The sequence below is a fragment of the Solanum lycopersicum genome, chromosome 3 (assembly GCF_036512215.1).
Source record: "Solanum lycopersicum chromosome 3, SLM_r2.1".
Lineage (NCBI taxonomy): Eukaryota > Viridiplantae > Streptophyta > Magnoliopsida > Solanales > Solanaceae > Solanum > Solanum lycopersicum.
Genome location: NC_090802.1, coordinates 63,335,870 through 63,348,866, shown reverse-complemented (window position 1 = coordinate 63,348,866; position 12,997 = coordinate 63,335,870). Strand labels below are relative to the sequence as shown.

The following is a 12,997-nucleotide window of genomic DNA, read 5'->3' as shown; positions in this document are numbered from 1 at the left end:
TGCTACAAGTAATAAATCTTTTTTCGTTCAAACATTATATCACGCAATAAACAATTCTTATTGCAAATTTATATAAATTATTATTGGATCACCTGAAATAAGGAGGACTTTGCAATTGCGTTAGGTTAAATTTTAAGTATTAGCGTTATTTCTTGAATCTTGTTATAATTTCTGACTTTGTCATTCGTTAATTTATAATCATAAATTATAAAAAAGAATAAAAATAGAATTAAATATGGCATGGGCCATTGAGGATATTAAGGCAAAATATAAATAGAATAGTAGGATTAGGAGACAAAAGGTTTTGTTTGTAACAAAAATTCCAAAGTTTTGGACAATCCCACCCCTGCCTTATTCACATGGTGAACAGTACTTAATTCTTGTTTGTTATTGCCATTTGCCTGGCCCGTGAATTAATGTTCTTTCTAACATCCAACCTCAAATAATGAGACTAAGGAGGGTCATACGTGCGTGTATATACGGTGGCGGAATCAGAATTTTGCTGAAAGAATATCAGAGTTTTTTAACGAAGGGGTGTTAGTCAACATCCCTAAATTACACGTGGCTCCGCCACTGCATCCACATAAAAGAACCCATTGTTGTTTCACAATCATCAATACTTTTAACATTTTGAAAAGCATACTTGTTTGTTGCAATTTTCCAACAAGTAACATGATAGGAATAGTAGTTATCTTTGTTTAAAGTTCAAAAGAGAAATTATGTGTGTCAAGAACCTAAGGAGCATCTTATCTCTAAATCAAATACCAATAAAATTATGTCCGAATTTTGACAGACAGTATTATTCGATGTGCTGATGAAAGGTAATTACAAATAAATAACTATAAATTCATTCAAGTTCTTATTATTTTCTTAAATAACGTGTTCAGTTAAATTATGATACATAGGGTTAGAAAGTAATTAGATGGAAATTCTTATTTAAAAGTCTTTCTTTATTTTATATTTTTTTTCAAAAGTAAACTAAACAAACAATATAAATACTAAAGCAAAAACTAACGTATAGACCTGGTCCTAGAGTCCACCCTTAGATAGTGATAGATCAACTTAATCATTTTTGAGTATTTTCTGAGTTTTATTAAGAATAGTTAATAATAAATAAGAGCCGGCAAAACACTAATTTGCAAAACTTAAATCAAGTCAAATCTCAATTAACATTATTATCCAATGCCTATCCTGTTGTACTGTCTTAAAGGTCAAATGCTTTTTTTAATTTTTGTAATTAACCAAATTAATATTAAGGTTGACTAATGAAGAGGTAAAAGAAAAAGTCTTCCAATATGAAAAATTACATACAAATTGTTACACAAGTGTAAGAATTTGTGATTGAAACTTGAAGTAATTAAGCAAAAGCAAGGGGGTGGGGTGGGACCCCCATAGACCAAAGACTATTCTAAGAGTGATTAATGGGCAACTATAATTCCAAGAATTTATTACTTGTAACTCTTTTGTAAGAGTCCTAAATCCCAATTCACATTTTTGGCCAATTCTTGGATGGAACATGGGGCTTCAAGAGTAAATGACCCCACTAAACAAATACATACCCCACATTTTCATTTTTCTTTTGTATAATTATCAATTTATACCCAACTCGACTTAATAATTATACTCATAATTTTGAAATTTTGATCCTAAAAGTAAAAAACAATTGAGATAAATTATCATACATCAATTCAGCTAACTTCAAAAAGTACTTATTACTTCTCGTCTTTCCATTGAGATTTAAACATTTCATATGAAATTACTTTTTTATATGATTTTCAACATACTTCATTGATTATCGTAAAACTGGGCCACACTCATATACCCTTTTTTCTTTTAGTGACTCTCAAGTTTCAACTACCACCTAGTTAAGCAAAGCTACACACTGAATAAAAAGTGAAAGTGCAAAATCTCAGCAACCAAAATTCACCACTCACTTTAAGCCTTTTAAAGTCTTATATTAAACATTATAATATAATGTCTCCATATCCACTTTCATCATTATAAATATTTCTACAACCCCCTTCATTTTCATTTCAAGCACACACCAAAAATCTGAGCAGAAAAAAAATAAAAAAAAATACAGTAAAGGCCATGGACTGGTTTTCTTGGTTGTCCAAAACAGAGCTAGACCCTTCTCTTGTGTATGAATATGGCCTAGCTTTAGCTCATAACGAGCTCGAATACGACGACGTCGTTTACTTCAACCATGAATTTCTTCAAAGCATAGGCATTTCAATTGGCAAACACAGATTAGAAATTCTCAAACTTGCGAAGAAAGAAAGAGGAGTGATCCCGAATTCCATGTCGAGATTTCTCCAAATAATTAAACGCACAAAGAGGCGTTTGTCAAAGTATATAAGGAATTGGGGTCATAGCGAGGAATTAGCACTTGCTTTAGTTCCTAAAAGGATTAGCAGTTCCAGATGGAAAAATTCTATGTTGAAGAGGAGGAGTACAAGGGTTGCTGCAACTAAACAGAATACTCTGTTGATCACCAATGGAAGTCCCAATTTCAATTCAGATTCAAGAATGAACAGTTTCTCTAATGGTGAAAAAACGGGTGATGATTATTGGGCGTCGTGTGGAGTTGAAGAAATCAGGTGGGATACAATGTTTCAGAATCTAAAACCAACTTAATTTTTTTTTATATGAAAAAAATTATTCGAAACATTGAAGGAACTCCAGGTGGAAAAACAAATAAAATGGTGATAGATGGATTTTGTGTTCTTCCACCAATTCTGTTTTTAACTTTTTGGAATTTCTGTTTGCTCAATATTTTTAGCTCAGTGGTGGGCTCAAGGAGAAAGTCACCCATGAATGTATAGTGTGTGTTATTATTAATGAGATCATTTCAATGATTTTACATGTTTCTTGAGTACTCCCATTTTTTAAAATTTAATTTAGAGATCTGAATATAGTATAATGATCTTCTGGATAATTTAATGAATTTCATAAAAGTTATAATCGTCAGGATGAAGATGTATATATAACTGAATTTTATTCTAAAGAGTGATCTTACAGCAAATTGTACTGTGAAGGGTCCTTATGAATCACTAGGTAACCTGAGTTATGGAACAGATCATCAATAGCTATGGCCCCAATATGTCCACTTCTTAGCAGGTTTACCCGACGCGAAGCACAATGTACCTACAACAGAGTAAAATGACATATTAGATGATGGCAATAGCGCTGAGCCTTCAACGAATCTGCTGGGACATAGTACCTTCAGGCAGCTCAGGCTGGTCAAATGGGGAGCAAAGTGTCTTTGCTGCACCCATCTCGCCCTTTGTGCGTGCCTTGACATCTTTCTCAACGTCCTACCAGAAAGCAATTATGTGAAATTTGACAACTAAGTGCATCACCATACAACACACATAGGAATGTGTATCAAGGATCACATAAATTGTGCAAATTCATATTCTTATTGCAGAGAGAAATTACTGATGATAAAATAAAACATGCTTACTGGCTGAAAAAAGGGATGCATCTTTTATGGGGCAGTAGCATCACTTAGAAGTTAGACAAGAACCATACCTCCTCATCACACCAAGGAGCCAAGATCAATTTCTTTTGGCCCAGTGCTACCGTAAATTCATCCCAGGTTCTTACAATCTGAATACATGCATCTCTCTTTTGCTTGGCAACATCGAATAGATTTTGTTGGATAGTGGCAAGCATATCTTTTACTTGTTCAGCAAGATTGGCCATGGGAATATCTGTTTTGTCTCCGTTGTCACGTCGAACAGCTCGTACCTTGGAGTGATATCAGAACTTTGAATCAAACAACATAGGTAAACATATACAGGTGTATTTAGGCTTCCACACAAATAGTAAAGGTCCATCGCACAAATTTTATTGAGTTCATTTTAACTTTCATAAACAACTGACTACGAGAAAGAGAAGACGGGAAGTACAACTCTTACCTGGTTATTTGCAAGGTCTTTTGGTCCTATTTCAATCCTAAGAGGAACCCCCTTCATTTCCCAATGAGAATATTTCCAGCCAGGTGAATAGTTTTCTCTGAAGTCTGCCTCAGCACGAATACCTGATTCATTCATCTCTCTAACGGTAGCAGCACAAGCATCATAGATCCCTTGAGTATTTGCATCCTTGTATGTGACGGGAATAACAACTACTTGAGTTGATGCTACTTTAGGAGGTAAGACCAGGCCTTTGTCATCCCCGTGAACCATGATCATAACACCAATCTGTCACAGCCCCAGGAAAAGAAAGGAGAGGGTTAGTTTGACCTCCAAAGCATAAAAGTGAAGAGACAAAGTTGCTTAAATGGCATTGAATTCTTACTGTTCTTGTACTAAAGCCCCATGAGTTCTGCCAGACCATAGCCTTCTCTCCCTTTTCATTTTCAAAATTTATCTCGAAAATTCTTGCAAAATTCTGCCCTAAACAATGAGAAGTTGCACCTTGGATACCACGGCCAGTATTAGGGATAAAAGCCTGGCAAAAGAATCAGGGAATAATGGTGAATAAATGACAGGAGAATTTTGCCAACAATTTTCAAAGAAAATACTATTAAGAACCGCCAAACAATGTCTATACAAATGCAGTCTTCAGTACCTCAACTGTAGTTGTATATAGTCCACCAGCGAACTTCTCAAGCTCACTTTTCTTTCCCTTGCTGACTGGAACAGCTAAAAGATCTTCATATATACGTCTATACAATTCCAAGATTTCTAGAACCTGAATAAAGATAGTTGCAAGATCATTATGTATGAGAAACACCACATCTATAAGCAAAAACACTGTGAAATCTGATAGCAGCGAGTCTTCTCTGAGCTTAGGGCATCTCAGTTCCAAAGCAATTGATTCTCATAAAAGTCTACTGATTTGCTCAGGCAATTATCCAACAATAATGCAAGACAAGAAGACTACTAGAAGAAAACCACTTCAGGGAAAGAAGGATAAGCCAAAGAGAAACATAAAGTAGTCCTTAACTGATGTTTAAGTTGCAGGCTGAGAAATATAACTTTCAACATACTTTATTCACAAGGACAATAATGTACACCAATGTAGAAGGCAGGTTTGGCAAGTGTTGGAACGGACGAATTCTAAACTGATCTTATAGCTGACCTGACCCAAATAATGACACTGCTTCAAGGATACATATATACATGAAAGTAACTTATTTGCTAGTTGTGATACCCCTATCCTGAAGTAATAGTTCATATCTGACTAAGAGTTCCATAATACACTCACATAATTCTTCTAATTTTACCAAACCATTCCCTTTTCCTTTTTGGACAAACAAATTAAAAAAAAATCACTTTCTGAGGAAACTACAATCTGATCCATTCTTCATTTCAATATAACTCTCACCAATTTACTCCTATTAAATAAAAGAGTAAAATGTTACCCACATTCTCCCGTTTGAAACTACAACTTCCCAAAAAGATACTCTCTCTGTTCCCCCAGGTACCAAAAAAATGAAGCAATGTCATGTTCTACAGGTTCCTTGCTTTGGCATTAGTATCACAAAGCTAGGTTGTCTGTCCTAGAAACGCTACTAGTTCTATGCTGATATAATTACCTAATAAAGTTCTTCTCACGGAACTTGTATAAGCAATGACAAGACTAAGATGGCATCATACATGATACAACAAATATAACACAGGAAAAAAGCTGAACTGGAAAATTTACTTTAAAACTACCTTACAGAGTTATTATATTGTTATCTACATCCAGTGCACTCAAGCCACGCACTACACCATGATACTTAAACAAAGCTCGAGGAGAGGTTTAGTTTTTGTTTTAAACAACTTTAGAGGCCGACATGCATACTCAAGATATAACCATATACCTCTGCATCTGATTCCTCCTTTCTTGCAAAAGCAGTGTGTCCTTCTTGCCAGAGAAATTCACGACTCCTGAACCAGGAACATAAGCAAGACATTATCTAACATCTCAAAGCCTCAAAGAAGTTGGGATTAAGGAGTTCTGTTAGGTCATAAAAATTATTCATTTTTTTGGGGAATAATTTCACGTTATTTAAAAATCAGTATTTGACCTTGAAAATCAAATTTTTGAAGTTGGATTTAAGTACATTCAAGCATGAACGTTGTTCCAAATATTCTTTGCAAAAAGTATAAATAAACACAACTTCATAAATTCCAAATAAAGAGATTTTTTTTTTGGAATTTATTGCCCAACACCTGTGTAGTTTTTGTTGAATAAGCTGCAATCAAAACGCTTGAACACACTCACAAAGGAAAGGTAAAAGGTTTTAAGACAAAATGAAACTCAAAAGAACACTTGATGAAGGGGGCAGGGTAAGGGGTTTCAAGACAAAAATGAACTCAAAAGAGCACCTGATGAAGGGGGTGGGGTTGCTAAACTCCCATCGCACGATATTGCACCATTGGTTGAGTCTCAAGGGCAAGTCACGATGTCCCCTTATCCACTTAGAGAAATAAGGATACATTACTGTTTCACTAGTGGGTCGAATCGCAATAGGTACTTCCAAATCAGAATCACCAGATTTTGTAACCCAAGCAACCTGAAGAATGACATAAACCCATTATGGGTTAGCTAATTGTAAAGTCTATAACAAAATCCACTCCCCATATGGTAACTGAAGTGCACTGAAGAATTATAAGCCTTGAGCATAGTTATCAAAATTTATAGAATACATCACACAAGGGATGATACCAACTTAACACCATAATATGATAATTACACAACAAAGTTATTATTATTAAAGTTAACCCCAACCTAAAAGAGATCCCAAAAAAATTCAGTCCTCTACCTAATCCGCTTAAATATCAGCTTTTATCTGCAGCAAGATTTGAACCCGTGAGGCCGTGACATAAGCCTAACCCACATCACAAGTTAGCTCTTACCATTAGACCAAAAGCCTACATCACCAAAATTGATGATGACTTTCTGAACTTTATGATACCTTAGGATGGAGTTTTTAAAGAAACAAACAGCAAAGCCCTTGTCGCTATTAAGTACTACCTTCAGCAATAGCCAGCATGAATAACATGGGCAAACATTCTAATTACAAATATTTCGAAAGATTCCTGGAAATTTCAGCATTAAAGATATAAACATTTTAGGCAGGAAAGTGAGAAACAGTGGAGTGAACATTTAGATTGAAGACATTATACACACTTCAACGGCTGAAAGAAGATCAACTATCTTACAATAATTGACTTAAAAAAGTGCCAAGTCTCACCTCGGGAGCAAATCCCTCTATGTGGTCCTTTTCCTTTTGAAGAACAGCAGGGGACACAAACAGAGGAAAGTAGGAGTTCTTTATCTTCATTTTCTTAATTTCAGCATTGAAAAAACCCTGAACGTACGAAGCTTGTAATCAATCCATCATAAGTGATCTCAAATAATTAACGGTGGGAGAAAAGGAGAATTTTCATGGTCAAGCTTACTTGCAATATCTCCCAGATAGACATTGACCATGGCCGTAGAATATAACAGCCAGATATGTCGTAGTACTCGATCATTTCACCACTAACGACAACCTATAATGATTGGTTAATTGAGCAGATTGTTAGTCAAAATTTCATATATGATGAGAAGGAACTATTGCATTCAGGAGGATTTTAGTCAGACAGATATTTGTAATAGTTGAATCTCACAAGCATACCTCAGAATACCACTCTCCAAAATTTTCATCCTTTTTGTAAGAGAGACCAAGACCTGTCTCTTTTTTGACTTCTTTCATTTTTTCCCTCTGAAGAAAGACAAAAATGAAGTATTATTACACAAAACCAACCTAAACTAGAGCAGCAAATCTTCTTAAAGAGAAATAGTGCAGCATGATTACTCACTTTTTTTGGATCTTTACCAAACATACTAACAATCTTCCAATTAATTGCAAATATCTATGTTTAGCTCAAGAGTAATAATTAAAAGCATGAATAACAAATATACGGACAAAAGACGCAAGAAAGACTCGTTGACAAGGAAAAGTTGTATGTCTTAGGACCTTGATGACGACACATTAAGTAGGCTTATGCGCGGGTTTAAGAACACTGACTGTAGTTGTTATAGTTAAGATAGATCATTTCGATATGCAGGTGATAGAACTAGTGTAGGACATACGTAAGAACTTGAATGCCTTTTATACTAATATTAGTAAGAACAGCCATATACAAATGCGGTCATAAACAACATTTTGAGTAAAAAGACTTGCTTTTTTAGTGTTGAAACTGTCAAACTGCATCCATTAGACTATGTGTGAGTGAGTGCAAGGAAGCAGAGATAGTGAAACTTACAAGAAACAGCTAAAAGCTCCCAAATAATGGAAGTAGTTGGATTTAGGGAAGATAAAATGCAGAAAAGAACTGTTTCGATGGAGGGCCGGCTGATTTATTTATATATTACTACAAACAAAGGACTATTATTAATTTTTTAATTGATGGATAAGAAATAGAGTGCACTAAAAAGTGTTAAATTAGTAATTTTTTATTTATTTATGATTTTTAAAAGACCTACCAACAAAGCTCCATCATTTTTGTTTTCTTAAATAAAAATAAAATTTGAACTAATATGAACCTTTGATTGATAACAACTCCATTAACTATTCGCTATTATAAACGGACAGAGTGAAATAACGAGTATTTTATGAAATTGATTAAAACATACGCAAATAGATCGAGACGATAAAATATGCTATCATTCACTTTCTTTATCTCAAAATGAATATCTTAACAAATGTTTTTTAAGATAAAAGATTAATTATCGAGGGTGTGTGATTAATTAGGAGTTGGGCCGAGGACCAATAAGCCTTGAGCCCTTCGTGAAGCGGCCACAAACAGCCCAAAGGCCCTTTAGACTTGAGTATTCGCATTTCGCTCTTCTCTTCAGTTGTTCTCGTCGCCGACCAGTCCTTGCCGTCTTTTCCTTTCTCACAGACAAACAGAAGGAGGTGGAGTAAAAGGAGAAAGCTTCTCCAATGGCGGTCGCATCGAGAAACCTCATTTCTCATCTCCGCATCTTCTTATCGTCCAAAGTTTCAGAAACCCAGTTCAGAACCTTCAGTGCTTGCAGTAGCCAAGTCGACGAATTAAGGACTCGGATCATCGAAGGAAAACCTGGAATCATGACTCCAAACTCCAAACGGACTGGAGCAATTGCTATCAAATGTGGAATGACTGCTCTATGGGACAAATGGGGGGAACGCGTTCCCATTACCATCCTTTGGTTGGATGATAACATTGTTTCTCAGGTCAAAACACCGGAGAAAGAAGGCATATCTGCCCTACAGGTTCCTCAATTTCGACTGATTTTCAATCTAGCATGTCTACTTTCTGAATGAATTATGATAACTGAATCTTTATCCCACAGAAAGTAAAAAAGAAATATTTTGTTAGTGCTAGCTGACTGTTGTCAATTTATTCTGCTCTGTTAATTCAAATGCATCACCTTAAGAGTTTTGTTATATTTGTATTTATGTATCATAGTAAAATCATTGTGATAACTTTGTGATGTGTTTTCAAGTCTGAATAGATATTCTGGTATCTTTTACTCTTGATATTGGTTAAAAGAAATTTGTTGCCTAATGAATTTGAGGACTGGATTAGTTACTCTTTATGCTATGGTGTGGTCTAATTGATCTTTTTGTGGTGGTAGTTAGATTGGATGTGCTCACAAAAAGGAGAAGCATTTGACAAAACCTGAAGTAGGTCATTTTAGAGCACAAGGTGTGCCCATGAAGAGAAAGTTGAAGGAATTTCCTGTTACCGAAGATGCCCTTCTTCCTGTTGGAACGAGCATCAGTGTCAACCATTTTGTTCCAGGCCAGTATGTGGATGTTGCTGGAATTACAAGAGGGAAAGGTTTTCAGGTGTGGAGTAATCTTGATTGTGTTTATTGTCTGATTAGTCTAATCGATTGGTCTCTACTTTTATGGACTTCCGCACGCGCCACAGGATACTAGTGATATTGTTTGATGAGAATAACTCAAATTTTGACCTCAGTTAGCCTTTAAGACCAAGTTTTCTTACTTTATTGAATTTTCCATAAACATGCTAACTTGAAATTTTCAATTTTGTTGCTGATGGAGCATTTCTTAAATCTTCATGACAGTTTTTAAATAGAAGTAATATCACACACCATTGTCATATATGTTAGATAGGAACTCTCTAAGCATTAGCTAATGGTAGAAATATTGTTTTGTTTGTGGAACAGAATTCCACCTTTCTAGCTTCTATTTTCTGTTCCACCTCTTAAGATGTTAATTGAACTGTCAGTGTTGTCTCACTCTTGGAGGACATGTCTAATCTGATGAACTGTACTAATGTTGAGGAATTTCACGTGTAGGGCGGGATGAAAAGATGGGGATTTAGCGGTATGCCTGCATCACATGGTGCTTCATTATCCCACAGAAGTATTGGTTCTACAGGTCAAAGAGATGCTCCAGGAAAGGTAGGCATTCCCTTTTCCTCGATTTTATATTAGTGAATTACAGTGCATGAGTTCTACTTTCACAACTAAATAAGTTGGCACTTGCCACACTCCTCTTTTTGTCTACCTTATAACTAAGTGCCTGCTAAATTGCAAGTAACATGCATGTTTATATTATTTAAATTGTTTTTGAAATGATATGTATTCGAAAATGTTATCTATTTGCGACTGGTTTACTTATTTGAAGGAGAAGTAAATCTTGTAAGCTAATAATAAATGATGCTCCGGTGAAGTGTACTACAAACAATATTCTAGCAGTAAAATTTAGTCATTTGGTACAGAGAAATTGTGCAAAGCTTGGTGAACATTGCTCAACTCTGTTTTCCCCTCCCTTTATTCCTGCACAATTTAAGATATTACATTCTCATTGTTAATTTTTTTGTGGACTGCTTACAACAATATTATTATAAGCTAGCAATGAAATATGTGAAGAAGGGGTTATCACTTCATGGGTGAAGCCATGCACTAATAAGTTTTCGTTTCAAGCAATGGTGCACAAAGTACTTCCAACGAGAATCGGTTGCTTCTTTGAATCTCGACTTTGAGGAGTTGGATTAATATCGGCGTTGTCATAAGAAGCTAAAATTAGTTATTTAAACTGCTATATAATTTAACTAAATTATAGATGATTGATAATTTTGTTTGTATGATGAGATGCCTGATAATGTATGATATTCTGAAAACTCTGCATTTCGCTCCAAAGAAGCATGCATTTTTCTTCTCACTTTCGCTTCAAGCTCTATAATCCTTGTTACTTTTTGCAGTTTTCGCTTCTAAAAACATTTAAGCCCTTTATCTCCCTACCTTTTTAATTCCATATTTATCCAGCTATAAAATTATGGAGAGGTAGAGAAACAACCAGTAAAATTATGGACAGAGTTCCTTGGCCGATAGTTTTTGAGTGGAGTGTTGGAACTTGGAACTTCCACACAGTAGCATATGGTGAGCTGTTAATACAGATAGCGGCTTTTAAATCAAAATTTGGGTTTTATATATCAAAGATGTGTTAAGGAACTTACAAAATCTTCGCTCACACCACCCCAAAATTTTTGGGGCGTGGTTGGGCTTACAAAAGAGTACCCATTCTTCTGCACATGCAATTGTTTCTTGTCTCTGGGTGTTTTGCCAGGTAGTTCTAATAAATATTGGGTCACTTCGGGAAGCATGCTCATGCAATCCTCTATCATGTCGTTGAGTTTGACCTTCATGTGTCAAGAAATATGCTCAAGAACCCGTGACATGCTAAATTAGTTATAGCTTCAACGTCACATCCCAGGAAGATAGCTTACATTGCCAAAGTTGCATTTGATACACTTGATTAACTTATTTGACTAAATATTTGATTGGAACTAAACAAACAACTGATTTTGTATGATGCTGTTGTAGAATCTAGTTAATGAATTTTTTCTTTAAAGGTATTTAAAGGGAGAAAAATGCCTGGACGCATGGGCGGAGTGCAACGAACTGTTAAAAATGTTTGGGTCTACAAGATTGATCCTGCCAGAAACTTGATGTGGGTTAAAGGCCAGGCAAGATTTTGAAAACTTTCTCGTTTCTTTTGAATTTAATTCACATGGACAAGTGAGTTATCATCCTGAATGCATTGTTTAAATATAATTTTCCTTTCTTTTGCAATCTTTCTGATGAAATTCTATGCGTTCAAACTCTTATTTATGACTAAAAGTTGGTAACTTATCAAAAAAGGAAACAGAGAGCGAGTTAGTAGTGTGACATGGGCAATCAACAGTATTACCCCTCCCCTGCGGTATATGCTTTCTAATGGATGTTAGTTACCTATAAAAACTACCGGCTGTATGCAACCATATGGGAACTATAGGGGGGAGTTAACTTTTCTTTCTTGGAGGTAACAACAAATTTAGGTCTGAAGAAAGGCGCCATTTCAATATCTTGGATGGGAACTGTGATTAAACTTTTCTGATCTTGTAAAGAGGGTGGAATTCTTCAGTAGTTACGCCAGTCTTTGCGCAGTTCTATTGATAGATAACTCAGAGCAAGTGATTTACTGTAACTTCCTTTCAGGTTCCTGGAGCTGAAGGTAACTTTGTGTTCATCAAAGATTCTGTGTACAAGAAACCAGATATTTCAACGCTTCCATTTCCCACTTACTTTGCCCCAGAAAATGAAGATCAAGCAGATTTGGAACCATTAGTGGCTGATCTTGGTGATACAGACCCTTTTATGGCTGCTGATTAATATCTAGCTGTGACCATGGCATTTTGTGTCTTTACCTTTTTTATTTCTTCAACAAGCAGCAGTGAAGTGGTAGTGTTTTAGAAGGAATTTATTCGTAATAGTGTTTGACAGTTCTCTGGCTGATGGTACTCTAATTTTGAGTTGTACTACAAAATATCTACTTCTTGTTGGATAGGGTGAAATTTAGCTACCTCTTCCAGAGAAATTGTACAGACACAAACTAATTATGTTGTTGCTGGATAATAACAGAAATGTGATGAATGGAGAATTATAAACTATGATAGTTTGTCATTTTACTTGTATTCGTTGTTTTTGTCTCAAAGAAAGTATTTTTGACATG

At 35.3% G+C, this 12,997-nt stretch overlaps 3 protein-coding genes across 6 annotated transcripts; 2 read left to right on the top strand and 1 right to left on the bottom strand.

The window, feature by feature from the left end:
* The first annotated feature begins 2,091 nt into the window (after positions 1–2,091).
* LOC101261902 (uncharacterized) lies at positions 2,092–2,869 on the top strand. The gene has a single exon (XM_004235860.5). It carries the CDS (start codon positions 2,092–2,094, stop codon positions 2,635–2,637), a length of 546 nt encoding a protein of 181 aa, XP_004235908.1. The 3' UTR covers positions 2,638–2,869.
* A 46-nt stretch (positions 2,870–2,915) lies between these two features.
* Positions 2,916–8,401, bottom strand: LOC101262197 (proline--tRNA ligase, cytoplasmic-like). Of its 4 annotated transcripts, none has more exons than XM_004235861.5 (12): positions 8,253–8,401; positions 7,622–7,708; positions 7,404–7,496; positions 7,196–7,312; positions 6,327–6,514; positions 5,819–5,885; positions 4,579–4,701; positions 4,306–4,458; positions 3,924–4,208; positions 3,535–3,753; positions 3,224–3,317; positions 2,916–3,147 (listed from the first exon to the last, which is right to left on the bottom strand). In XM_004235861.5, exons 2-12 carry the CDS (start codon positions 7,697–7,699, stop codon positions 3,083–3,085), a joined length of 1,482 nt encoding a protein of 493 aa, XP_004235909.1. In that variant the 5' UTR covers positions 7,700–7,708; positions 8,253–8,401; the 3' UTR covers positions 2,916–3,082. The 4 variants fall into 4 exon arrangements, with proteins under 4 accessions (XP_004235909.1, XP_010318725.1, XP_069151462.1 ...); XM_010320423.4 differs by lacking the exon at positions 8,253–8,401 and adding an exon at positions 7,806–8,188; XM_069295361.1 differs by lacking the exon at positions 8,253–8,401 and adding an exon at positions 7,964–8,176.
* A 200-nt stretch (positions 8,402–8,601) lies between these two features.
* Positions 8,602–12,935, top strand: LOC101262501 (large ribosomal subunit protein uL3m). The gene is made up of 5 exons (XM_004235862.5): positions 8,602–9,244; positions 9,614–9,823; positions 10,300–10,404; positions 11,859–11,972; positions 12,484–12,935. Exons 1-5 carry the CDS (start codon positions 8,933–8,935, stop codon positions 12,655–12,657), a joined length of 915 nt encoding a protein of 304 aa, XP_004235910.1. The 5' UTR covers positions 8,602–8,932; the 3' UTR covers positions 12,658–12,935.
* Positions 12,936–12,997: the final 62 nt, after the last annotated feature.

Coding starts and splice junctions, on each gene's coding strand:
- LOC101261902 (XM_004235860.5), top strand. CDS start 2,092: ATGGACTGGTTTTCTTGGTTGTCCAAAACAGAGCTAGACCCTTCTCTT.
- LOC101262197 (XM_010320423.4), bottom strand. CDS start 7,829: ATGTTTGGTAAAGATCCAAAAAAA. Junction 7,709..7,805: donor TTGGTAAAGATCCAAAAAAA/GTGAGTAATCAT, acceptor GTCTTTCTTCAG/AGGGAAAAAATGAAAGAAGT. Junction 3,754..3,923: donor AAGACCTTGCAAATAACCAG/GTAAGAGTTGTA, acceptor TATCACTCCAAG/GTACGAGCTGTTCGACGTGA.
- LOC101262501 (XM_004235862.5), top strand. CDS start 8,933: ATGGCGGTCGCATCGAGAAACCTCATTTCTCATCTCCGCATCTTCTTA. Junction 9,824..10,299: donor CAAGAGGGAAAGGTTTTCAG/GTGTGGAGTAAT, acceptor TTTCACGTGTAG/GGCGGGATGAAAAGATGGGG. Junction 11,973..12,483: donor TGATGTGGGTTAAAGGCCAG/GCAAGATTTTGA, acceptor ACTTCCTTTCAG/GTTCCTGGAGCTGAAGGTAA.